The sequence below is a fragment of the Chaetomium globosum genome, genomic scaffold (genome assembly GCF_000143365.1).
Source record: "Chaetomium globosum CBS 148.51 scaffold_5 genomic scaffold, whole genome shotgun sequence".
Lineage (NCBI taxonomy): Eukaryota > Fungi > Ascomycota > Sordariomycetes > Sordariales > Chaetomiaceae > Chaetomium > Chaetomium globosum.
This window is the reverse complement of record NT_165980.1, coordinates 3,917,830-3,943,630: the sequence shown is the minus strand read 5'-3', so window position 1 is coordinate 3,943,630 and position 25,801 is coordinate 3,917,830. Positions and strand designations below refer to the sequence as shown.

Sequence of the window (25,801 nt, the reverse complement as noted above, 5' to 3'; positions counted from 1 at the left end):
AGTTTGGGTAGTGCAGTTGCTGCATTCCCCCACTTCCCCCGCCCCCACGGGTTTGCATATGCAGGTTCGGGTTATGTTCTGGTTCTGGCGGACGGTCGGCGGGCTGCATGACGCAATCGGGGGTGGGTTACTTGCTGGTTCTGTTTCGGGGTTGGTGAAATGGGAGATTTTTGCGAGCTGGGAGGCTCGGGAGGTTTGTTGAAGCGTTGGAGGGAGGTTCGGGTGGTTTTTTGGGGCGGAGCTCTGCGGGTGCTTGTGCAAGTCAATTGGTGGTTGGGAGGTGTGTGGTGGGATTTGAGGGGGAGGAGCTAGGGTCTTCGGGGAATGGTTATGCATAATGTTGACCCCCATTGTTCATTCATTCGCCGATTTGCGCAGTCGGACATAGTTAGGTAAAAAGGGGTCCAAAGCCACTGCAGCACAGCAGTCAGCAAGCCCCTCGATAACTTCGAGACATGGCACGGGGAAAGACATCGAGCTGCCCGCCACCAGCGGCCCATCATCAGCGTTGCTAAACTCGCTCATGGCGGTAACTCATTGACCAACCCGCCTAGATTTGGCAGTTGCTAAGCCAACCCGTCGATCACCATTCGGCGAAATCTCGTGCCGGAAGACAGCCGTTTGGGCGATCGACCGCCTCGTTTTGCATGACGGACAGAGGCGAGGCGCAGGGGACGAGAGCGTTGAGATTGGGGACGATCAGGAACGGGGAAGGAAGCAACGGTCTCGGAATTGGCCGGGCGAGAGGGAGAGACTGTGTACATACATGTACCTAACTAGAGCGGGCACGGAAGCAATTTGATGAAGTGAGAGGGCATTGTGTTGGGGCTTGGCTTTTCTGTTCGGGAACATGACTCGTCTGGATACGCTTGCTAATTAGGTCGTTAACTCACTGGTTAGCCAACCTTCCTCGCAGTCGTGTTGCAGCCTTGCTCTGCCGTCTGTCGTGCAACGCGGACGGGGTTTAGACAGTCAAGACGCACAACACAAGAGCCCACCGCTTCGGGATGCGAACGACGTCACTTGACCGGTTCGGGGTTCCTGCGGCCAGGGACGCCACACCCGGAGGAACGGGTGACGTGGGGGTTGGTCAATGCTTGGTCCAGCAATTCTCCCAGTCTGGAGCTGTCCGAGTCCCTGAAATGAGAATGGCTCCACTGACCGATCTCCCCATCGATGCGGCCAGGCTGCCTGACAATGCAACCAACCTTGTTGACCTTGGAGTTCTTGGTCCAGCTGACGCCAGCACAGGAGCGAGTTATGAGTTCAATTAACCATCTGATGGTGCGGCTGCGTCCAACGTTACCGTGCGCACAGTACGGGCCGTTCAACGCCTGAGCCGTATCCCCGCCAGCTGAGGGCTTCGAAACCAATGATTAGCGTTGACGAGTCTGCCTTGTGCCTTGTGGCTGGCAGCTCCAACCCTGCATCGCTATTTTCAACTGAAGATTTCGTCCCAACATCGCTCAGCTCCATCAAATCCGGCCGTCTGGGAAATGAAGGCCAGGCTAGCGAGACCGGAAGCTGTTCCGTGAAGCCACGACCAGGGTTCTTTCAGGACTGGAATCGCGTGAACCAGGAACTCCACACCCGGCAAGGTCGACCCACGTGTGGCCAAGCACCGACGGCACTCCAACAAGCGCGTTACAGGCCAAAGTGGTGCGGCTTGGTTCCCGGCAACGGCCAGCGAAAGGGCAAATTGTGTGGCCTGCATCTCTGGCAGCGCATATTAACAGACCCCATTATTGTATTATTGCCAGGCAAAAAGAGATCCTGTGACACGGAAGAAGCGACAGATACTCGATCGTGACGATGTCAGATCGAGTCTCCACGGGTTTCCAGGTTGTGTTTGGTTCGGCAAGCATTGGAGCTGTGGGCCTGGCAAACCCTCTCTGTGCCTCTCTCTCACATGCACGCTAAGCTTGGCCGAACCGTGTGCACGGTACTTTTCGCGCAAAGATGCAGATTTGTGTGCTCCCTTGCAGTTTCCTGCTCCTTTTCCTCCTCGCTTGCGCTGGGCCACAGCACAGCTTCCGGGTCGTCAGTTGAGGGAGTTACCAGGTAGGTATTTTTTTTGCGCCCAGATGGTCGTTATCTCATCCATGGGGGAGCTGCCGGAATGTAACCATGACAAACAGAGGTGGGCGACTCGGCTGACCCCCATCGGGGAATGTGGATGATTTTGGCTCTTGGTCAGCCATCACGAGTTCTCTGATGGCTTTGCAAAAAAAGGAGAGAAAGAGAGCTCAAACTTCGGATGGCTTCCGCCTGCGGTTGACCCTGGCCCTCGCGTCCCGTCCAAGCCGTCCCAACTTGCACTGAACCCCACTCTTCAATTTCCCACCCGGGGCCTTATCACGCGGTGGCCGGCGACCCTGCCAAGCCCTTTCCACCCTGCTCTGTGGTGGCCGGACTCGAGCAAGGGTACCTTGGAACCAGCGGCAGCACCACAGCAGCCCTTTGATTCCCCTGCTTCCCCACCCCGCCGATCGAATGGTTGCTCTCCCGTTCGAAGACCTGCACTCGACCTCTCTGTTCTCAGATTCAAAGCTGCACTAGCAGAGCCTGGTGTCTCGGTTGCACTCCCTCGCCTTCTGATTGACCAGCAAACAGACCACCAGCGACATCGTTTTTTTTTTCTTTGGTCTTTTTGCTTCTTGCGTGTTTGCAACCACTTCATGGCGCCAGACCGTATGTGTGACTCTCTCCAACCACGCTATCCCCTTTTCCCTCTTTTGCTCGGCCGTTTCCCCCTCTCTGCTCTCCCGTGCAGGTCTGGGTAAACACAAGCCAAACCCGGTTCGGGAAAGTCCATCGCTGCAGATTGTCGTGCCCTTGCTCGTCTCCTCGTGTCTCCCCAACTTCCTCACCACACAATCCCAACCGAAACAAGGCCAACAATGTGCCCATGTTGACCTTCAATGCCTTCGATTTCAGACACGGCGTTCGCCACTGGCAGTAGGAGCAGCAGGACCGGGCCATAGCAGCTACCTACCTAGCTAGAGCTCGACAACACAGGGCTGGCCGTTCCGCGTCATGGGCCCCGAATTAGTGCCGTCGTCTGTGGCGACGGGGCCGTCGACACGACCACTTCAACAACACCAAAAACAGCAACAACCACCGGCCAAGGACCTCCCGTTTCGGGCTACAGCATCCTCCGAGCGGCTCCTTATCCAGAACCCGCCAAGGCCAGGGAATGACAACAAGCGGGCGAAGTCGGGTCGCGCGGCAGCAGGTCTTGGGTTGGCAAAGACAACGAAGCTTTGGGTTTCTGCGGGTTCGCAACCAAAACCGCTATTGCCCCTGACCGAGCGCGCGTCACACGAAGAGAACCTTGCCGGGCGGCGGACGAAAAAGGGCAGCCGGGATGGGGACAAGTGGGACATCACCCCCGACGGGGGCTCGGCCGGTCGCGAGGGGAGGCAATTCGCCGTGGCCAACGTTGGCAACAATGGCCGCATTTATTTGAGGTAGGGCAAACATGGACTCGGATTTGCAGCCTGGCACCCTTCCAGTCATCGCGTTGAAGCCGGCCAAATGGGGTAGCTCTGACAATCTATGTAGGCCGACCGTTCGCCCCGCAAACCAGCGGTATCCTCAGCCACCTTTTGTTTTTCCCATGACACCGCCGAGTACCGCCGGACTAGAGGCCATAGCTCCGGAACAACGCCTGGGTCTCGACGCCCACCCCCAGCTACCCCTCCGCGACTGGACACCATCGCACCCTCCATCGTCTTCGCCCAGCCCCGGCCTTAGAAACGGCGGCGACAAGCTGTTGAAACCCCGCCAAAAGCACCGCCGCGCCATGTCAGATTCGACCTTGCCAGATACGAGCATCGCACGAGAATCCGAGCCGGGGGGGTTCAAGGTGGTTATTACGCAACCGGGCGAGGACCAGAGGCCGAGGACTGTGGACGAGATGGACTTGCATCAACCGCCATCACTGGAGGTGGCCATCCCGTCGTGGAGGATAGGCACGCCCAGGTTCAGCATCCGAGGGACGCCATTCATTCGAGGCTCCTCATATGCCCCGACCGAGGAAATCCGGTCCAGTAGCACTTCGTTCCTCCGCCTCACCCCCTTAGATGGAACCTCGAGCAACTCCAGGAACGCGAGTTGCTTTCGCGTGTCAGGGATGCTATCCCCTTCGGCCGATTCCTACCATTTCCCCAACCATACACCAGCTCGCCTCTCCCACCGACCGCGAGCCACGTACATGTCGACCCACCTCGTCATCGAGCCTCCCATGTTCGACACCTTGACCTTCAAACCCGCCTGCGACGACCGCGCCATTGTGCGGTACTCAAATGCCGGCTCCGTCACTGCAGCCACCCCACCCCGCTTGGTCGCCGAGATCACATCTCCCACTTTCGTCGATTACGAACTCCTCTCCGACTTCTTTCTCACCTACCGCTCCTTCCTCGAACCATCCGATCTCCTCCGCATGCTCTTTGCCCGACTTCGCTGGGCACTGACCAGGGCCGATGAGGTCGGCCAGGTGGTCAGGGTCCGCACCTTTGTCGCCCTGCGCCATTGGATTCTCAACTATTTTATGGACGACTTCCTGGTCGACTACAACCTACGTGTCACGTTTTGCGGTCTGTTAAACGACCTTCTCGCCGAGTTCCTGCCGGACCCGAAAACACCCAAAGTACCGCTCAAGATTCTGGCCGAACTTAAGAAGTGCTGGCGGAGAGTCTGCGCACAGTTTTGGGACGGACCGGCCTTCGACACTAGGCTTGGTCCCGATGTTCCAGTTTTCTCTGGGGGGATCGCGGGCAATCGCGACTCGCAGCTTGACCCATCGTTCTGGTCAGAAACTGGAGCTGAACCGCCTCAGCTGGACGATCTGATATTCCCCGCTAGCCCGCGCGGCCACTCGAGCTTCTACGGTGGCCTGGCGAGAGCTGGCAATATCGACGCTGTTGTAGCGGGGGACCGTCCAGCGACACCCGAGATTGCCGCGGACAGTGAGCGCGCGGAACGGAACGGCGCCATCTCACCGACCAGCATCACTAGTGTGGACGTGGTTTCTTGTTCGTTTCCGACCAAGAGCATGCGACCTATGCGCCCTGGTGCGAGCTACCCAGCCGCGCACCCTGCCGATCCCAGCTCCTTGACCAATTCCGGTCCGGTCGCTACCACGCCTCGCGCACTCGTTGGCAAGAGAGCCCGCCCACAAGCCTCTCACAAGCGAAATGTGAGCCTCAGTGATTCTCTGCGCGAGCAGCCGACGACAGAGAAGGGTCTTTACAAGAATGCCGAATTCCTGTTAGCACTTCCCTACGCAGGCAGCTTAGTCCGCGGCGATTTTCTCCCACCCTCCCAGGCCCTCGTCGAAGTTCCGCCACAGGTTGCGAATGGGAGACATACGACAATCTTTCAACCAGCCCCAGTTGATCCAATGAAAGAGGATACAGTGGCATCCGCCATGTCCGGCCAAGGGATGAAGAGGCTACTGGGAAGCGTGCGCCGGGCTTTGAGCACCAAGGGGCAAAATTTATCACCAACTCAGGGCACCTTTATCAACATCTCTCCGATTGGACCTAGGGGTGCGACCACCAACAGGCTCCCGGGCACCCCAATAGTACCACAAGCCCGAAGTCGCCAAAACCGCGGTCGTCCTTCCGTCCGGATCGATTTGCTCGGCGCCGAGGTTGCTGAGGACTTCAAGAAGGCTGTGCGAGAAGACACCCAGGCCCAATCTGAGAAATCAGACGAGCCTCCCCGTCCCGTCGATGAACCAACGGGTGCCGATACGCAGGGTTCCTCGGCCTCACACTTGCACGTCTCTCCAACGACGTTCTCTCAGGACTTCGTAGTCACCCGACCGACGAGCGATATGGGTATTACTACCGGCAGCAAATCCATCGTTATCGTGGACGACACGTCGGTGCAAGACGACTATCCTTTCATGACAGGTGCCTTGCCGGTCGCTAACTCGTCGATGGACGCCTTTACCGAAGCCTTCGCGCCGAACGGGGCGGATCCAACGCCGCCAAACACACCGCCCGGACGCGCTCTGGGGACGCCCAGGATGTCCTCGTACATACTTGGCCAGCACCATGCGCATGACTCTGTATCAGACAGCCCCCTGCCTCCATTCATCCCCGATATGGGTACTCTAGGGCAAGATGATCGTCACTCGGAGGACCAAACCAGGCCCTCGCTCGACTTTCTGAACGAGGGAGCAAGCCCACCGTCCTTTGACGGCGTTGAAAGAGGGCACACAAGGCAATCTTCGAGTCGGTCGTATATCTTGAATCACTCGGGGAGACACATTCGCCGCTCGTCTTTCACAAGCGGTGATTTCCAGCATCTGACTGTCCGCAGCTTCGATGCAACGACCGTCTCGGGCCAGTCCATCGGCGACTCATCCCCGATTATGGCCCCCGAACCACTTCGAGTTCTGAGGCGAAGACCAGGCGGTGATCTCCGCGCCGTCACTAACGTCGGCGACTTGGACCCGTCCCCGCTCAGGAGGTCGCGCTCCGTCGCATCCCTGACCACATACAGCGACTCCATTCGCAGCTCATATCTTCGTAGCGCTGTTGCGGACTCGAGCGGCTTCGTTGATGTTGTCGCCAGTGATTACTCCCCCGGCCAGGCAGAAACATTCTCATTAGGTGCCATTGCTGAGAAGAAGCCTAAGCAAAACCTATCTCTATTCAGCACCCACTCATCCAAGCCGATCATGCGACCGTCGTTCGAAGTCGAGGCTCAGAAGCTCGCGCAGATTCCTGACGACATGGACGATGATGGGGGCGTTGAATCTGCACTGCTGAAGCTGGAGGGCAAGTTCCCGACAAGGAAGCCCGGACTCAAATTGTCGATGGACCTCAGGGGGGCACCGGGCATGGAGGATGTTCCCAGCTGGGAGGGAGGGTATGAGGAGCATGATGCCACAAAAGAAGAGAAGAAGGAACACCACGAGGTCGAAATCGGGTCTGAACCTTACCCGCCGAGCTCCTCAACCGCACCCTCCACCATCACACCCAAGGGTGGCTTGTTGGACGTGGCTGGTGTCCAGGGGCACCACAGTGTTGTGCAGTCGTTCTTGTCGGACGATTCAAGGGCATCTTACTCGTCGATACCATTACTAGAACGCGATTTGACCGATGATGGGCGGACGGCAACCCGAGAATGGACGGGCCGGTCCGTCTTACAGGGGCCTGAGGAAGACCCGTCAACACCAGACGGCCGCAGCGTCCACGACTCGCAACATCCCTCGTATGAGTTTATCAAGAAGACGGATAGTATCGGTCTGATTCGACAAGGAGCCACCATGCCAGAAAACGAGTCGGCGCGGGACAGCTTTGAGCAATCCTTCCTGGATGTCGACAGCGATAACGAGAGTGTTATCTCCTCGGAGTTATCTGCAGAGGCCCTGATTCAAGACGCCGAGGATGGCGAGTTCTCGCCGGACGACATTGGCGTTGCCATATCCACATTGCCAGCCCATCCTCTTGCCGATGACCCGCGTGCCGCGCGGCCGCCGTCCCCGACCATCACTCTTATGCAGGCCCTCCAATTGTCCCCGGAAACCGCCTATGTCCCGACAGTCCAGGACCATCAAGTGTACGAAAAGCCACTGCCACCCACGCCCGACACCACACCAACCACGACGGCGCCGCCGCTTTGCTCGCCCGCAGATCCAACCGGGACCAAGGAGGCACTCCGCAACGCTCCAACTCTCGAGATTCCCGATCCTATGAACGTGCCTCTTAATACGCCGCTTAGTAAATACTCGGTTCACTTGCCCTTCATCCTCGCCTTCGACAGCGACATCCTAGCGCAGCAATTCACTCTTGTTGAGAAGGACGCCCTCAACGAGATCGACTGGAAGGAACTGATCGAGATGCGCTGGAAGAACGCCGAGCAAAAGGGCATCCATGTGCGCAGCTGGGTGTCCTTCCTGCGCGACACGGACGCGCGCGGCGTCGAGGTGGTCATCGCGCGCTTCAACATCATGGTCAAGTGGGCCATCTCGGAGATTGTGCTGACGCAGGACATGGAGGAGCGCGCGCGCTGCATCATCAAGTTCATCCACATCGCCGCCCACTGCCGCCGCTACCGCAACTTTGCCACCATGAGCCAAGTCACTATCGCGCTCACTAGCAACGAGGTCAGCCGCTTGAACAATACGTGGGCCATGGTCCCCGCGGGCGACAAACGCACGCTGACGGAGCTGGAGGCGCTGCTGTCGCCGACCCGGAACTTTTACAACATGCGCGCTGAGATGGAGGGCGGCGGCGCCTCCGTCTCGGGCATGGGGTGCATCCCCTTTGTGGGCATCTACACGCACGACCTGCTCTTCAACGCGCAGAAGCCGAGCGAGATTGCGAGCTCGCCCACCACCGCGCCCCTGGTCAACTTTGAGCGCTGCCGCACCGCCGCCGGCGTGGTCAAGACGCTGCTGCGCCTGCTCGAGGCCAGCATGCTGTATACCTTCCAGCCCATCGAGGGCGTTACGGAGCGGTGCTTGTGGATGGGCGCGTTGGGGGATGAGGAGATTAGGCGGTTGAGCGAGGGCTTGGAGTAGGTGCCTTGCTTTGTTTGGGTTGAAGCTGTCACGGGAAAATGATGGGGGTTGAGGGGGGGGCAGCATCACATAACAACCTCGTGCCAACGCCCTCATTCAGTCAGCATGATATCCGCCGTCTGGGGCCCGGTTGTCGCTATCAAGACTTCGACGCGTTACTTGACACGCCGAGCATCACCACCATCACCGCCATCCTCCGATTAGACGACCTCGCCTGCTCACGCACACTGTGTACCACTACCGCCATTATACGTTCCAACCATCACGGCGTCTCGTTTTCTGCATTTGCATTTATTTATGCGTCGATATGATACCAATACCACCCGCCAGCGATCCCGATCTCTTTCAACTTACCCACCTGCCTACCTACAACCTGCAACCTATTTTCTAATACTCGATTCACCATTCCTTCACGCGTTGACGGTTTCCCTATTTTCTCTACTCTGCTATATACTCTTGTCCTTTTTCCGCTGTGCGATCCGCCAGCGGGGTTAGATACACCTGTTTATTATCTGTCTGGCTGTTTGTCTGTTTGTCTATCTGATATCCGGGCTGGGCGTTGTGGGAGTTTTACTTTTATTCCACCCTTCGGGGAAAATGGGGCGCAAAAAGGAGTTATGTGTGTGTGTGTGTGTGTGTGTTTTCTGATGTTTGATGGGACGGATTGGAGTTTGGATGACTATCGCCGGTGAACCTTTTTTTCCTGGGCTGGTCGCCGTTGCGTTGGTTTGGGATGGGTGTTTACCTAGAGGGAGGAGCTCGTGCTTTCTTTGCGGCGGGGTTGTGGGGGGGGGGGGGGGGGAAAGACTAGTCTTTGAAGAATGTAGACAGGGGAGCCTGCTTAGATTTGGGGTGGTTGATCGGAGTGATATGTGTGTATGTGGTGTTTGGGGATTGATACCTTGTTGGAGGTGGGTTCGTGGCGGGGAGGGTGAGAGGTTGGCGGGATAGAGCCCGAGCTGGAGACGGGCGAGGTGTGGTAGTAGATAGATAGGAAATGCAGATGGTGACATCGCTATTCATGAATATCTCTGGTTTGCTTGGTGATGTTGGCGTTCTGTGCATGAGGTGGTGGTGGTAGTGAATCTGTCTCGTCTGATGAATCCGGTAGAGTTGTGAGAAACCAACACTGAATATTGTTTATAGTCCCCTGCCAACCCGCTTCGCGTCCACCTCCTTGAGACCTCTTGGTTAAAATTATTGCTACACGTGCTCTATTTTGTTCCTCCCTTCCTTTCGCCTCCATTACTCCAGGCCCCTTATTTAAGAAGTTCGCGGAAACCCAACTTCCACAGATGCTTCAGTCAGTCTAGATGAGCATGACTACTAAGCTCTGAACTCGCAATTACTTGCTCTATGTCCTGTAACAAGAAACCAAAATGAAATGTGGCGCCTCTCTTTCTTTAAGTATCTCATCAGTTCTGACATATGAAGGGGAGCAGCAACATCTATCATCAAAGGTGCCCGTAGAATGCAGCAACACTCGAGCTTTAGCATATGGAAAATACTAGTAAATAACACTCACATAACAGTATTTCCAGATTCACCTTTGCCTTCATTTGCCTCGACATAACAACAGTAAACAACACCCAGCTCAGACAACCAACTGGGACGCAAATCCCTTGAACACCTCGTACCTGAGCCCACTGCTGGGTACCTAATTATCATCCAGTCAACATCCGAAGGGCAATCACACAGCCCCCAATGATCATCAGCATTAGAAACAAGAGGGGATCCTCATTCCCAACATAGGCTCCTCTCCGTTCGGCCACATGTCAATCTTCAAGATTGTCATCCGCAGAGTAAAGATACCTAATAGCATATCTACTGCTACGGAATTTGCAATGTATTCAGGTATGCGTAGAAGTAGACGCGCATCGCACTGTGTGAGACATCTATGTATCTGCTAGATCACTGGTACTCTGTCTTCAGGTCGTGGTACGGTTGACTACGAGGGGTAACTTGGGAAAGCCAACATCACATCATCCCTTACTCTCCATACAACTGCAGTCAAGGACATTCGTCGGGGTCAGATTCGTCAGTTCCCAGCCGCTATAAAAGATACGGACACCTCTTTACAAGCTCAAAACGTGGCAGAAGTAGACATTCCTATGGCAAGGCGAGATAACGGTCAAGTCCACCTCTCATGACCCCACAGGGCATTCCCCCTCTCCGGTAGAATCAGAGAGGATATCTTTCCCTCATTAGTAGGGTCATGTGTTACCTAAGCCAAAGGGACGCTGCTCTGCAGCCAGTATCGGAGCCGAAACGAGAAAGCCATTGCGAATGGGAAAGGTTCGGGAATGAGGCAAGGCCGGTTTTTGTCTGCGCCGTTACGCCTGGCCCCGAAAAATGCCTTTTTATTTTGCGCCTTCTCTTGTCTACCAGCCGGCAGTATCCTTAGGAGCGGAATCAGCCCATTCGGTCGAGGGGCCGGTGGCAGCGGCGGCACCAGACTCCCAAGTGGCGGGCTGAGCCTCGCTCCACTCGCCGGTAGCGGCGGCGGGGAAGCCAGCGGGAGCAGCCTCCCAGTCAGCACCGCCAGCGGGGAAGCCGGACTCGATGGCGACCGGGCCCTCCTCCTCAACGCCGGGGACCTTCTCCTCCTCGACCTTCTCCTCGGCCTCAGCCTCAGGGTCGCGGTCTGCAAAATTAGTTAACTTGCGACATGAAATTGTCACGAGAAGGGGGGACATACAGAAGTACAGATCGGGCATGACGTCCCAGGGAGTCTCGCGGTTGTAGATGGTACCGCGAAGGCGGAGGACCTCACGGGCCAGCATCCACCAAACCAAGCCGATGGAGTGGCGACCCTTGTTGTTAGTCGGGATCGCAACGTCGACGTACTCGGTCGGCGAGTCGGTGTCGCAGAGGGCGATCACGGGGATGTTGACGTAGGAAGCCTCCTTGATGGCCTGCGAGTCGGTGCGGGGGTCGGTGACGATGATCAGGCGGGGCTCCTTGAACGAACGGGTGATGTAGTTGGTGAAGGAACCGGGGGTGAAGCGACCGGCGATGGCCTGGGCGCCGGTGTGGGCGGCGAACTTGAGGACGGCACGCTGGCCGTAGGGACGGGCCGAGATAACGCACACATCGCTCGGGTTGTCGATGGCGGCGATGATACGGGCCGCAAGGGTGATCTTCTCCCTGCAGACACACCTGTTAGTGATCCAATTGTCGCATTTCCGCTTAGATCGCAACGCCGCGACAGCCCACGTACCAGGTCTTGCCGATGTTGATAACGTTTACACCATCGGCACGGGTCTTCCAGAGGTAGGCTACACGCAGAAACCTGTCAGAGTCTCATTTTCGGTGAATGATTCGTTCGGATGTATTTACGCTGCATGTTAACGCCCAAGCTATCGCAAACTGTCAGTATGCGCGCAACGGCAAAAAACCACCAAGTCTCGGGACGACGCACTTCTTGGAGCCGACATGGCACTGGGCAGCGAGAAGCTGCTCAATGTCGGTGCTCGTGGCATTGAAGATGGAGGGGAGGTTTGCGGGCGCCATCTTGACTGTAGTTTCTCTCGTGGACGTGACGACGGGAGAAAGATGTCAAGATTCGGGGCGTCGAGAGTGGGATATATTTTTCTGGGCCGCGAGCTGCAGCAGGCGGAGCTCTGCGATTTTGGCACACAAATTCAATTTTGTGGAGTGCCCCGCCAGGGTTTGCAATTGGCGACCAGAACCACCCGGCCGTCACCAGCTGCTGCTGCCAAGCCCACGTTTTTCTTCTGGGGAGGAACGAAGTTTTAGCCGTTGTTTTACCGTTAGAGGGCATCCTCAAGATGCAGATGCCGGCTAGTCCTAATCTAGTCTAGCGTGGATCGCTCCAAAATCTGGGTCCTGCAACACCAAGAAAGTTGAGAGCGGCGGGACAGACCCAGGAAGACCGTGTGACGTTCGACCCAGACGAGATATTTACGATGCCTCCCCGGATACCCGCCCCGCAGGGGCTGCGAAAGCCTTACGCGTGAGATTGGCCATTTCCGGTACTGCCTCGGGAAAGTAAAGCAGCTGACAAGTGCTCCGTAGTATGCCTGCGTCCGACCCCGACCCCGACTCCTAGCCTGCTGCCGCTGGTCCAAACGGCCAACATTTCGATGAGGGAGAAGAAGAAGAAGATGAAGCGGGACCCCTACGGCTGGGCCCAGGCTCAGCAGCGCAAGAACGCACATCTCGAGCGCCGCGCCGAGATCGACAAGGAGCGCAAGGCCAGCCAGGGCGACCCCGTGCACGGCATCACGACGCCTTTTGTCGAGTCGTTCGACACGGCCGGCCAGGAACCCGTCTCACCCGAGGACCCAGTCACCGGAGAGACCCGGCCACTGCCGACGTCGCCCCACATCATCAACAACCTGCTCACCAAGGAGGAGCTGGAGCGGGCCATCGAGCACGCGCGGCGGGTGACGAAGCCGTTGTCGGGGGAGGAAAGCTCGGCGCCGGACCCGACGACGGAGGCGCTGGAGCTGGAGGAGCACGCCTTGAAGCACGAGAAGGCGCTCGAGGCGCTGAAGCGCATCACCGACCTCAAGAACGCCAACGCCAAGGACCGGCGACACGCCAACATCCAGCGGTGCATCGAGAAGTTTGGCCGCCACGTCACGGACGAGACCCTCGACAACCCCGCGCCACCGCCGGGACGCTACCAAGCGCCGCAGCCAAAGCCCGTTCGTGCCGGGCCCGACACCGGGAGCAGCGAGGTGCAGATCGCCATCCTCACTGCTAAGATCAGGGCCCTCGCTCTAGCGCTGGAGGGACCCAAGGGGCACAGGGATAAGAACAACAAGAGGAGTCTGCGGATGCTGTGCCACAAGCGGCAGAGGCTGCTGCGGTACCTGGAGAGAAAGGAGCGGGGGAGCGGGAGGTGGCAGCATCTGGTCGAGACGTTGGGCCTCACCGAGGCGACATACAAGAACCAAATCTCACTGTAATGAGCGGCCCATGGGTAGAGAGGGAGGGGGGGCTTGTAACATCCAAAAAGTGTAACCTCTCTATGTACGATACCGACACAATAAACAAGAACGGGTAAAGATTCCCGCATCTTGCCCGCCCACGTCGCCGCTTGACCTTCGCCATACGCCATTGAAATCATGCTCAGGGTTCCCAGGAAATACATCTCTAAACAGTCAGCCAAGGGCTGCATCAGAAGACACTAATGTAGTTGCCGATGCGCTCCTTCTGGTTTTGTGCTATGCACTCGGCAATCCATGTGATGTTGCGGATTTCCTGTTGTTTCATGTTAGAGGATTCGATCACACTGACCGGGAAGAAGGGGTACTGACCTGCTCCCTCAATTTGACCCACGCATATACAATCGCAAACGTGAATTGCCGGGTGAAGGCGCCCTTGGCAATCTCCATCTCCTTCTGGTAGAACATATCCTCCAGACTCCTGCCGTCCGACCCGGAGCCACCAGCCATGTTGCCCGGCCCGCCAGGGCCGCCACCGAGACCGGCCGCCTCGAAGAAGGCTTTGTAGTCAGACACGCCCTCTACGGCCAACCGCACGCCCTCAAAGTCATCCGCCCGCGACAGCATCAACGTGCCCTCGGGGTACAGGTTCCCGAAGCTGGGGTACAGCTTCTTGCGGTCGGCCTTGGACAGCTCCGTCCCGAACGAGTTGAGCGTGATGTTGATGGCGCGGCGGTCGGCCTCGAACTCGAGCATCTCCGACATGACCTCGGCAGTTGGCGTGCCGGCCATGTCCGGGTGGGAGTTGACAAACTCGTAAAAGTCCTCGAGGTAGTTCTTGTACAGCGTGTTGCGCACGATCTCGATGTTGAGCTCGTCCAGGTCCTGGTGGCTGAGGCTGCCCTTGAAGTAGGGTGCGAGCGGCGTCTCGATTAGCACGCTATTGTACAGCTCCTCAATGTTGGTCGCCACGCAGAGAACGGGCATTGTCTCGAACCAGCCGAGGGGGTGGCAGCGGTCGAGCAGCTCGCGCGTGTCGCGTTCGTGGAGGGTGCCGGTGATGAGCAACGCCACGTTGTCGATCATGTAGCCGTAGGTGACGTAGTCCATGAACTTGGCGAGCGAGCCAACCGCGTTGGCGCGGACATAGCGAAACTCGGAGACGAGCTTCTCGGTGGTTTTGGTTGCGAGGCTCGACGTGGAGGGGTTGGGTGGGAGAGTAGCGAGGAAGTCGCCGTAAGCGGGACCGAGTTGGAGCTTGAGGTCTGCAAACGTTTATCAGAGGCGGGAAGTTGAATAATGCGAGAAAAAAGGTGAGCTACCATCAATGGTCTCGCATTGTGTCATGTTGGTGTAGTTGGTACCGGTGAGCAGTCCGTTGCGATAGCCGCGGACGATGCCCTCGATGTAACTATAGAATGCGAGAAGGGGTCAGCGTGTGTCAATGACAATGCGCATATTCGAGGGTATGACATACCCATTGTTTACGTTGAATAGAAGGCCCTCCATCTTTGCTCTGCCGGATAAAGGTTGAGAAAGTTGTAGATGACAGCTCCTCTGGCTGTTGGAGCTCGAGATGCGGCTCAGGACGGCGTTGGATTGCTGGTTGGCCGCCGGCTTGGACCGTGCATACGCAACCGCCTAGAGCGCCAAGAACTTGGAGACAAGTGTGGGGACACCCCTCTGCCTGCCCCGAATGCACACGACCAGAGCTTGGACCAACCAGCCCCACCTGCAACTCCAAACTGGTGGTAAAAAATTGTTCTTCGCTCCTAACTTTTTTTCTGCTTGAGAAGCCCTCGATAAAAGTGCAAGCACGGCCGTAGTTGAGCTGTCTCCCCACGCTTCCACTCACAACAGAAAGCGCGGTTGGGCACCCATCAACCAGCCTCCATCATGCCTCTCTTTATCCTCACCGAAACTAGCGCAGGGTAAGTGTACCTCGTTCAATTGCAGAAACAAGTCGCGATCGCCTCTGCTCGGGATGTTCCTGCATTCAATTGTCAACACCCATTTTTCTAACTCGCGCCTGCAGCTATGGCCTTTTCAAGGCGGCCGATAAGAAGTTGCTGGACTCCGACAACCTCAGTGATCGTCTATCTACCGTTGACAAGATCGTCAAGGAGTAAGTGCCACCCGCCGCGTGCGGACAGCCCTCTGGTCGGTGGTTCATGTGCCAATGCCCTACAGGATCAAGTACAAGGAGTTTGCCAAGTTCGACAGCGCCGCGACCGCGCTCGAAGAAATTGCTGGCGTGATTGAGGGCAAGGTCACGCCGAAGCTGGCCGGTCTCCTCAATGAATTCAAGGATGAGAAGAAGGTCACTCTGGCCGTGGCCGAGAGCAAGCTCGGCAGCTCGATCGTCAAGATTCCCGAGTTGAACATCAAGCCCATCTCCGATTCGTCGACAACCGACCTCTTTCGTGCCATCCGTCAGCATCTGCCTGAGCTCATCCCCGGCATGCTCCCGGAGAACTTCCAGGAGATGTCTTTGGGGTTGTCCCACTCGCTCTCGCGGCACAGACTCAAGTTCTCTCCCGACAAGGTCGATGTCATGATCGTGCACGCCGTTTCCCTGCTTGACGACTTGGACAAGGAGCTCAACACATATGCCATGCGCGTGAAGGAATGGTACGGCTGGCATTTTTCCCGAGTTGGCCAAAATCTTGCCCGACAACCTGTCGTATGCCAAGGTCATCGTCACCCTGGGCCTGCGTTCCAACGCGAGCGAGGCTGATCTGTCTGAAATCCTCCCTCATGAGATCGAGACGGCCGTCAAGGCTGCTGCTGATATCAGCATGGGTACCGAGATCAGCGCTGAGGACCTCGAGAACATCAAGCTGCTTGCCGAGCAAGTCATCAGCTACTCCGAGTACAGGAGACAGCTTGCCGAGTACCTTGAGAACCGCATGAAGGCCATCTCCCCTAACATGACGGAGCTTGTCGGTGCGCTCGTTGGTGCTCGGCTCATCGCCCACGCCGGCTCTCTCATCAGCCTCGCCAAGAACCCGGGTTCTACTATCCAGATCCTCGGTGCCGAGAAGGCGCTCTTCCGTGCGCTCAAGACCAAGCATGCCACCCCCAAGTACGGTCTCATCTACCATGCTTCTCTGGTCGGCCAGGCTTCTGGCGCGAACAAGGGCAAGGTTGCTCGTCAACTCGCTTCCAAGGTGGCCCTTGGTGTTCGCACTGATGCCCTTGCCGAGTTTGAAGATGACGCAGACGATGAGACGCGCGCCAGCCTGGGTATCCGGGCCAGAGCTAAGCTCGAGAACAACCTGCGGGTGCTAGAGGGCAAGCCGCTCTCCAAGACCGTCTCGGTTGGCCCTAACGGCATTCCGCTCGGCGCTCCCTCCAAGTGGGACATCAAGGAAGCCCGCAAGTACAACATTGACGCCGACGGCCTTTCCGCGGAGGCCGAGGCGCCTAAGAAGCCCCTCATCGAGGAAGTCGACGAGGAAATGGCTGAGCTTGACGTTGGGGCGGACTCAGACGAAGAAATGCAAGAAGCTCCTAGCAAAAAGGAGAAGAAAGACAAGAAGGACAAAAAGGAGAAGAAGGAAAAGTCCAAGAAGTCCAAGGACACCGAGGTTTCTGTGCCTGCCAAGATTACCGAGAAGGACTACGAGCGCCTTGCAAAGGAGGTTGGCATCTCTGTCTCCAAGTTTGCCCGCCGGTTCGAGAAGGGCCAGATCAAGGTGAACGCCGACGGCTCGGTAGAGGTTCTCAGCAAGAAGGACTCCAAGGCTCAAGAGGCCGAGGAGGAGGAGGTTGAGACGCCCGTCAAGCCTAAGAGCTCGAAGCGCAAGCACGACGCGGAGGAGACACCGGCCAAGGAAGAGAAGCCGAAGAAGAAGAAGAAGAAGTCCAGCAAGGAGTAGGCAGCAACCTCTTCTGCTAGATTTATATCTTTTACTTGCTTCTCTGTATGATACACCTTCTGGCGTCCCGGCTGGTGGTTTTGGCGTTTGGATGGGCAAGAGAACGGCGTTTGGGCGGATTGGTCGTGTGATTCATGCCGCACTCCAGTTTCGGGTGATGAAAAGGCAGGAACGGAGGCTAGTTGCTGTGGGCGCCCTCTAAGGGGCACTTATTGTTAGCACAGCGAGGGCAGACTCTACCGAGTAAGGTTATACAATTTGGTTTCAAGATTTGCTTTGTTGTGACCCTGCCATGCATGAGATGAGTGCATGGAACGGAACTCGATCCTATCGCGCTTATCGCTCTAAGTTGCCCCACTAAAATTCTATCATCCGCTGCATTCCAGCAACCGCCAACTTGAGCTTCCCTTGTTTACGTTTGTTTGGGTGGCGATTGGCCCTTCAAACTTCAACATTCCTCCACAACATGCCAGACTCCCCGCGCAGACGGTCGCGATCGCGATCGCCACCAAGGCGTCCGAAAGCCGCCGGCGGCTTCAAATGGAAGGACAAACGCTCCAACGATGCAGACGACCGACGCGACGACCGGGGCCTACAGCGCGGCTACCGCGATCGCTCGCCCAGGAGAGACCGAGAGCGCGATCGCGAGTCCGGAAGAGACAGAGATAGAGACAGGGGTGGGAATCGAGACCGAGACCGGTCGCCCAGGCGAGACAGGAGCCGAGACCGCGATCGAGAGAGGGACAGGGATAGGGACGGAGACCGGGCCCATCGTCGTAGCGACAGAGACAGAGAGAGAGATCGCTCCCCACGAAACAGCAACCGCCTAACCGACCGCGACCGTGACCGCGATCGAGACGCGCAAACCAGACCCAAAAAGTCCAAACCACCAGCACCACCACCGGCAGCCGCGCCCGCGCCCGCAGCCGCGCCGGGCGAGCAGATGATCCTGGTGACGGTCAACGACCGCCTCGGCACCAAGGCCCAAATCCCGGCCTTCCCCAGCGACACGGTCGGCCAGTTCAAGATCATGGTGGCGATGAAGGTGGGGCGGGAGCCGCATGAGATTATGCTGAAGCGGCAGGGGGAGCGGCCGTTTAAGGATATGATCACGCTGGGGGACTATGGCGTGTCGAATGGAGTGCAGCTAGATTTGGAGGTTGATACGGGGGATTGATTATTTGATGGGTTGGGTGATGGTTGAGGAGGGGGTTGGAGGGCTGGGCTGGTTTAATCGGGGCTAAGAGAATGTTGTTGCCATGTTGGAGGAAAGGGAGGGAGCGCTGCCGGCCTGTCGGGGGCTGGCCGAGTAAATCAAAAATATTGGGCGTCATTTTGAATCGATAAGTAAAGCGGATGACTAGTGATAATGGAACACTTGACTGACTCCAATCACAAAATCGACTTCCATCCGCTCTCTCACCGTGCAGTCCAAAACACACATAACTCATCCCCACCCCACTCCTCGCTCTCCCCATCCCCATCATAAATATGTGCTCTTGGTCCAAGTGGGGGCGTACCTCATCCAGCACCACCAGGTGGATCACCCGCATGAGGACCGTTAATAAACAACTCCGGCCTGTCCTCGACACCACTCCCCCTCCCCCACAAATACCAGGCCTTACCCAAGTCCTCCTCCCCCAGCGGCGGCCCCAACTCCGCCTCCGCAAAACTCGGCGGTTTCTTCCTCGGCGGCAGCCACTGGCCCAGCGCCGCCGGGCCCCAGTACAGCTAGCTTTTGCGGTGGAGGACGGAGTCGTTGTCGAGCACCGTCGACTCGCTGGCTAGGTCGCGGAGGCGGCTTCCGGGCCGGTCGTCCTTGGTTAGGTCGGGGCCGCCGCGGTGGCTGGGGTCGGGGGCTGGGTCGGTTGTTGAGCGCGGGTGGTACGAATCAGAGAGGAGGCTGGGGCGGGTTGGGGGTTGGAGAGGGGAGGGGGGGTGGTTTGTTGATGTTGTTGTTGTTGTTGCTTCTCGGTGTCTGGAGAGGGTTTGTTAGTGGTGCGGGAGGGCGGGGGTTCCAGGGTTGTGGGTGGCTTACGGTCGGCGCGGAGCTGTTTGCCTTGGGTTACGTAGTGCTCCTTGAAGTCTGGAGGGCAGAGTTAGTGAGGCGTTTTGTGGGGAGATTGTACGATGGGGGAGCTCACGGTCGATACAGAGCTGCTCGGCGATAGTCTGTTGGTGGCACTTGGGTTTAGAGCAACCGTCTAGCTAGTGTGTTAGTCCTTTCCATAAGGGTATGAAAGGAAGGAATACTCACGAGTCTTGCAGAAAATAGCTAGCTCGTCAACGCATGCCTGGCATTTTTCGGAACGGCACGTGTCTATCGTCGCGAATGTTAATGATGTGCTAACAAGCTATTGCCTGTGGTTGAAATGGTAGCACTCACGCATGGAGCAAAAAGTCCCGGCATCCTTGGGTTCAGACGCCCAATCTCGAGGGTTATGGCAGCTTGGTCTAGCACAGCGATCTGATGAGGGTCAGCATGATTTGCGGCACTAATATTGGATCCTACGACGTACGGTCTTCGCAGTATAGCTCGAATTTGGCCGGCTTCGAGCAGTCCCGCATCCTGCAGGTGTGACTCGGGCAGTGGCGTGAACGGTCTGCCTTGAAGGCGGTACACTGCCGTACAGGGCATGACGCATCTGCGAATGTTAATCAACAGGTTTGCGGCACGGGATTGCGTGGTGGCGCACGGTCAATGCAGTAGGTAAGGTACTCATTCGTTTTGTTTGACAAGTATTTTGCTTCGTTGCAGCCGTTCATCTGGCACTTGATGTCTGTGACAGTTAGTCATTGTCTCTCAAGTGACAGTCCTTGTCTGTCAAGTGTCAGACCCTACCGGAGGTCGGACTTACGAATTACACAGTAGGGAAACTGGCCCTCGACGATAGTCCGACAGCCTTTGGTTTTGCATTGATCTTGACAGTATCAGCAGCTGTTTATATCCTCCAGGCCGTAAAAGGTAAGGCCTACGCTCTGCACAACAGTTACGTTGCTCTTGACGTAAGTTTGGGCATTCTTCGGCCTGACAAGCATCTGATAGTCGTTAACAAGGTACTAAACAAATGTGCTGGAGAGCAGTATCCTTACGAGATTGGCAATATGTAGTTCCATGAGATGCCCGTCTCCCTGGGCATCGTTGCAATGCGCACTTGTCTACTCCCGGTCAGCATCCCCTCTTCAGCAAACAAATGAGCCATGCAGGAGACGCACGGTCAGAGCAGACGTCGTAGCGGGCATATTTTGGGACGGCGTTGGACAGGGGGTCAAAGTTGGGTTCAAGAAATTGAGCGCGAGCCTGGGTGCAGTCCGAAATGGGGCATCTTGCATCTGTACAATCCTCAGTCGGTTGCAAGTCGAAACCTTCAACCCTTAGAGTGGCTTACGGATGGCGCAGACCGAGTCATGGGAGGGCTTCTTGTAAACGCAACGCTCGTCGCCGTGGAAATGGATGCAGGTATCTACCAGTAGGTGAGTATTCTAGGGCTGCCTATGTAGGGTATGAGATAGAGCATACGAAGTTTGCAATAGGGTGAGACCTGGATGGCGTTGGAATGCCGGTGGGGAGGAGACAAGGGGATCCGGCCACTGGCCCTCCGTTCGTCGAACGCTCCATCGGCAGTCTTGAAGACAACCTCATAGTTGCACCCTTCACTACGGCACTCGATTCTTCGGTTCATTTTCATCCGCGATTTAGAGAGAAGCGACAAAGTACTCAATAACAACAACAAGAGCGTCGTATGATGGGAAGAACAGAATATTGAATTAGGCTAGAAACTTATCTCACTGTTTGATCTACGAGAACCTAAAAAAAAACCTGACCCGGCTGAGCATCACAGTAGGAGCCGGGCGTCACGCTTTGCAGGTCAAGTCTCGCGCATTTGCGCCACGAGACGCGGTACAAGGCCTGCTCTCCCATGTAAGCCATGTCTGGGGTTCCTGATTGGTGCCGTGATGGCAGCCCGACAACACGATGGTTGGAGGCTGAGACACGTAAAACCAAGCTTAATGGACGCGGGGTCGAACGGCGCTGGGCCGAGCAAACCGGTTCCAGCCAGTCGAGTCTCGTGGCTGCCACGCCCGGTTAGAGAGGGAAGGATGACTTTTACGGATGTCATGCTCATTTGGGAATCAATGCCTCCACAGAATGGACGGTGTGAGGGAAAGTTGGGAAAGAATGTAAGAAAAAAACTAGACCTGGTAACAGTTCGCAGGCTGATGCCGGCGGAACAGCGGACGGATGCACTACCATGGCTGGTCCACGGGATGTCGAAGATGCTAGAGTGTGCACTATTATCTTGAAGAGTGGTTCTGTGGAACCGAAAAATGCGAGTATAGTGGCAAGGGACAAGAGAGACAAGATGCCAGACCTTAGTAGACTCGGATGGTCATGGACTCATGGTCAGGTAAACCATAGCAGCTATAGTAGCGACTCGGATCATCCGAGTCTCATCTTATCTCTCTTGTCTTTTGCAATTCTACTTGCATTCATCGGCCCCACAAAACCACTCTTGAAGTTATTAGTGCTCACTCTAGTACCTTCTCCATCCCGTGGACCTCCACCGAAGTTCTGTGCAGGAAACATCAATCGAGGGGATATTGTCCCGCGGTGGGGTTGGGTTTTTTGTGGACGAACTGGCCCACTATTAATTCAAAAGGAAGCCCTCCGACTGGCCAGAAATACTCCAGAAATACTGGGCCAGAAAAGTTGTGATAAGGCTTATCAGCGGTCGCATCCAAATACGAGCACCTCTGATACAACCGACATTACCAATTGCATACACCAAATCCGCCGGATTGGGAAACAGTGGGCAAACTCATCATGTCTGAGACGGTCCTCAGCACTCTGTGCAGCATCTGTCACACCGAACCGCCAAAGTACAAGTGTCCACGATGCAACGCCCGTACTTGCTCGCTGCCGTGCATCCAGAAACACAAGGCCCGGGCCGACTGTGATGGCCAGCGAAACCCCAGGGCTTTCATGCCCTTGAATCAGCTCAAAACTCCCGCTGGGATTGACCACGACTTCAACTTTCTCTCATCCATTGAGCGAGCCCGTGAACGAGCCGAAAAAGACGTCGTCGAGGCCCGCCAATTGCTGAGCGAGCAGGAGCTGCGGCCCCAGAACCAGGACAAAGTTTTCCACAAGGTCTGGTACGGTGACGAGCTTCGCCATGTACCAGTCCAAACCCAACCCTACAAGAAACCTGGCCGGCCGCAAGAAGCAATCGCGTTGATCGATGGTTTTGACAAACATGTCCGGCGGCGACTGCGATTCCTCGGGATCGAAGCCATCACGATGCCGAAAGGCATGGCCCGGTCGAGAGACAACAAGACGTCCTGGAATAGGCGGACACAATCCATCAACTGGCGGGTGGAGTGGCTCATCTATCGAGCGTCCGACCTAGGTTTCCCAGGACACAAAGACCACCAACAACCGCTCCGCATCCTCTTTAAAGCCCTCGAAGGCACTCCTCTCCACGCCGGGCTAGCGACCGCCCTCGACTGGCACCGCGGCCAACTCGACCGCCAAAGCCATGGCCAGCCCGACCCAGCCGAGACCGACAACGAATCCGACCCCGACGAGCCTTCCTCCCCCCCGCCCCCAAAGAAACGCAAGACCCTCCATGCCAACCACAAAAGCAACAAAAAGCATCCGCAACCCCAATACCAATCGCCAACCCAAGACCCATCAACCTCCACCTGGCCCGCCGCCCCCCACACCTCCCAATACCCCTTCACCAGCGCCTGGTCACAGACAACCACCCACCCCCACATCGACCGAACCCTAGAAGAAGAGCTCCTAACATGGGATTTCTACCTCGTCGGCGCCGCAACCGGCTCCGCCGCCGCCGCCAAAGACGACCGGCCTCGCAAGACGAACAAGACGGTTGTGCCGCTCAGCGCGGCCGAAAACCTTGCTAGCGCGCTGGCGGGTCGGACGGTGCTTGAGTTTCCTACGGTCATGGCGGTGCCGAGAGGATGGGGCGTGCCGCAGGGGTGTGTGGTGGGGCTGGGGGAGCGGAGGCAGCCGCGGGGCGCTGGAGAGAGAGTGGAGGGTTTGGAGAGGGAGAGGGGGGTGCGGGGTGGTGGTGGTGGTGAGAGGGTTGCTGGTGGGAATAACACCAACAACAACAGCAAGAAAAGGGCGTTTGAGGGTGGGTATAAAGCTCGTGAGTGGGGTCAGAGAGGCGGTGTGAGGGGTGGGTTTGGGAGGGGAGGGAAGAGGGCCAGGCATGACACGAGGGGCCCCCCGCAGGCGGTTGTCGAACAGCCGGGGGAGGAGGCTGAGGAGGGAGAGGTTAACAGTGACGGTGGGGAGGTTATCGCCACCATTGAGGCGCCTTTCGGTGTCGGGTCGCGGGTGGATATTGACTGGGGGGCTAGCAGCGTCACAGTCGGTCGGGAAGCTGACTACGGCAGTGTTCCATATGGTCGGGAGGTCGCTCCTAGTAGTGTTACAGTCGGCCGCGACGAGGAGGATGGAGAGATTCAAGAGGTGCCTGGAGAAAGGAGGCTTCAGGGTGGGCTTGTTGATTACGGGTCGACGGATGAGTCTGACTGACTTGACTGAGATCGTCGTTATTTTGAAACTACTGGAGTTTTTGTATGCTGTCTAGAGGATGACGGCTTGATGTAATTTAGGATAGTCATTCCAGGACATGATACCCTATCCTAGTATGGCGGAAGGCACAGACACGACGGACATCATGTGGATGACATGTTAATGATAATTGCAACTAACTGCGGATAGTCTTATATTTACGGCTCCAAACCGATGTCTTTCGTTTGCAACGTTTTATTCCCAATAATACTGAACGCTTGCAACGTTATATACTGAGATCCTGTGCATATCCGTTATGTTCATGTGTACTTACGCCGACTAGTAGAGTTCAGCCTTCAGAGACGTTGCCATCTTGGCAATGCTGCTAGGCAGTGCCAACGGCGGCAAAGGTGGAAACATTTTGCATATCAGCTACCTACTCAGTCGGGCAGCTATCCTCAAAGACTCACACTCTACCTCGCAAGTGATTGAACATGTGAAAATGTTCGAGTTTATCAGCACGCCCATTGCGATAACGTTTCATAGTAATCAAGGCAACTCAACGGACAGCCGAGCCTGCGGCCAGGATCATGGAGGTGTCCGTTTCGATAGTGGCGGATACCTCGTTGATCACCCGTGGCGAGACACTGTCTGCCATGTTCTTAACTTATCTATCACGCTATTTTATCTGGATGTGGCATGTTGGTTCATCGGCCCCCGCCTTGTCCAGAAAAGATCTTTGGGATTGAACCCTGGGCAATCTCGTCTGGCCGAGGGAAGCTGAGCCGGAAAACAGGCTTGTCGTCGTGGGTCTGCCACGGCCCCGCTTTACGATGAATGCCTACGTTTCGGGCCGAACAAGGTCTGAAGGAGAGGTTTTTTCGTCCCGATCTGTGGGCTGTCTTTCCTCCCAATTGCCAAAGCTTCGAGGAACTCCAATGATGCCATCATGCTCCAAGCATAAATCCCTCGGCCATGGTCGGCCAAGATACAACAGGAGTGTAGATGACGGTGCGAGTCCCGCATCCGGGCCTCGAAGTTTTCAAATTTTTTGCCTTCGTCTCCAAAACGCCTGACATCGCGGGCGAATCAACCTGTCTGCTTCTGACATGTGAAAGCCGCCAAGGCGCCGTGTCGCACGTTCGAGGGTTGCATCGAGGCCATGCGGGTCCCAACGGAAACAGTATCCGTGCCTGCCATCGGTTGGTGGGTGGGTCGTTGATTTGACATCTCGGCTTGGGTACTGAACGGTCTCGGCGGTGAATCGTGTCCGAGGGAGCGGGCTGCGTCTAGGGAGATGGTTACAAAATCAATTCCCAGCCATTATTGGGCGGTTAATAATGCAAGTCTCTGAGGGAATGCTGTGCTACAAATTGGTGATGACATCTTTCGAAATGATTGCGCCAGCGGTGATGATATCGCACCTTGGCAAACCAAGGAATAACCTGGCCGGGTGCGATTGCCGGGACTGACTCTGCGGACTGAGATCGCCAGGTTTGGCGAAACTACAGAACGACAGGACCAGAGTACCAGAGTACCTTGCTGCGTTGAGTATCTTGCAGGTCCGGAAACGGCCAACGAGCGAATAGTCCCAATAATTTTAAAGGACATCATCCCTAGAAACAATCGAGCTCTTCCGAGCTCCCGATCTCGAAGACGGTACTCCGAGACAACCTGGAAGGAGCTTGGGCCAGCTTTCACATGCCAACGGCGGACAGCCTTATCTCTGCAAGCCAGGGCGTAAATTGGCTGGTTGGAGTTCTGACTGGTTGAGGGGAGGGGTGGCAACCCCACCTTGGAACGCTGCAGAGGATATGGGCGATAAAAAGTGCCATCACGACTGGCCGTTTCCGTGGAAAGCACATGGGACTGGGTCGAAAGGGTTGTCCGAGGAGTGGGTGGCGTCGTACCTGCT

The 25,801-nt window shown here is 56.6% G+C and overlaps 8 protein-coding genes across 8 annotated transcripts; 5 read left to right on the top strand and 3 right to left on the bottom strand.

The window, feature by feature from the left end:
- Positions 1 to 3,036: 3,036 nt before the first annotated feature.
- CHGG_08130 (uncharacterized protein) lies at positions 3,037 to 8,542 on the top strand (the record flags this gene model as incomplete). The annotated part of the gene is made up of 2 exons (XM_001225785.1): positions 3,037 to 3,470; positions 3,565 to 8,542. The coding sequence occupies 2 exons, from the start codon at positions 3,037 to 3,039 to the stop codon at positions 8,540 to 8,542; spliced, it is 5,412 nt and encodes a 1,803-aa protein (XP_001225786.1).
- Positions 8,543 to 10,923: 2,381 nt separating this feature from the next.
- CHGG_08129 (40S ribosomal protein S0) lies at positions 10,924 to 12,055 on the bottom strand (the record flags this gene model as incomplete). The annotated part of the gene is made up of 5 exons (XM_001225784.1): positions 10,924 to 11,186; positions 11,241 to 11,689; positions 11,763 to 11,820; positions 11,882 to 11,901; positions 11,964 to 12,055. The coding sequence occupies 5 exons, from the start codon at positions 12,053 to 12,055 to the stop codon at positions 10,924 to 10,926; spliced, it is 882 nt and encodes a 293-aa protein (XP_001225785.1).
- Positions 12,056 to 12,333: 278 nt separating this feature from the next.
- Positions 12,334 to 13,479, top strand: CHGG_08128 (uncharacterized protein; the record flags this gene model as incomplete). Its single annotated transcript, XM_001225783.1, has 2 exons — positions 12,334 to 12,349; positions 12,581 to 13,479. 2 exons carry the CDS (start codon positions 12,334 to 12,336, stop codon positions 13,477 to 13,479), a joined length of 915 nt encoding a protein of 304 aa, XP_001225784.1.
- A 321-nt stretch (positions 13,480 to 13,800) lies between these two features.
- Positions 13,801 to 14,967, bottom strand: CHGG_08127 (vacuolar ATP synthase subunit d; the record flags this gene model as incomplete). Its single annotated transcript, XM_001225782.1, has 3 exons — positions 13,801 to 14,723; positions 14,781 to 14,869; positions 14,936 to 14,967. 3 exons carry the CDS (start codon positions 14,965 to 14,967, stop codon positions 13,801 to 13,803), a joined length of 1,044 nt encoding a protein of 347 aa, XP_001225783.1.
- Positions 14,968 to 15,354: 387 nt separating this feature from the next.
- CHGG_08126 (uncharacterized protein) lies at positions 15,355 to 17,339 on the top strand (the record flags this gene model as incomplete). The annotated part of the gene is made up of 4 exons (XM_001225781.1): positions 15,355 to 15,389; positions 15,494 to 15,583; positions 15,649 to 16,141; positions 16,221 to 17,339. 4 exons carry the CDS (start codon positions 15,355 to 15,357, stop codon positions 17,337 to 17,339), a joined length of 1,737 nt encoding a protein of 578 aa, XP_001225782.1.
- Positions 17,340 to 17,805: 466 nt separating this feature from the next.
- CHGG_08125 (uncharacterized protein) lies at positions 17,806 to 18,516 on the top strand (the record flags this gene model as incomplete). The annotated part of the gene is made up of 1 exon (XM_001225780.1): positions 17,806 to 18,516. One exon carries the CDS (start codon positions 17,806 to 17,808, stop codon positions 18,514 to 18,516), a length of 711 nt encoding a protein of 236 aa, XP_001225781.1.
- A 554-nt stretch (positions 18,517 to 19,070) lies between these two features.
- Positions 19,071 to 21,022, bottom strand: CHGG_08124 (uncharacterized protein; the record flags this gene model as incomplete). The annotated part of the gene is made up of 9 exons (XM_001225779.1): positions 19,071 to 19,198; positions 19,378 to 19,425; positions 19,597 to 19,659; positions 19,726 to 19,793; positions 19,859 to 19,961; positions 20,198 to 20,260; positions 20,556 to 20,672; positions 20,729 to 20,803; positions 20,860 to 21,022. 9 exons carry the CDS (start codon positions 21,020 to 21,022, stop codon positions 19,071 to 19,073), a joined length of 828 nt encoding a protein of 275 aa, XP_001225780.1.
- A 1,142-nt stretch (positions 21,023 to 22,164) lies between these two features.
- CHGG_08123 (uncharacterized protein) lies at positions 22,165 to 23,907 on the top strand (the record flags this gene model as incomplete). Its single annotated transcript, XM_001225778.1, has 1 exon — positions 22,165 to 23,907. The coding sequence occupies one exon, from the start codon at positions 22,165 to 22,167 to the stop codon at positions 23,905 to 23,907; it is 1,743 nt and encodes a 580-aa protein (XP_001225779.1).
- Positions 23,908 to 25,801: the final 1,894 nt, after the last annotated feature.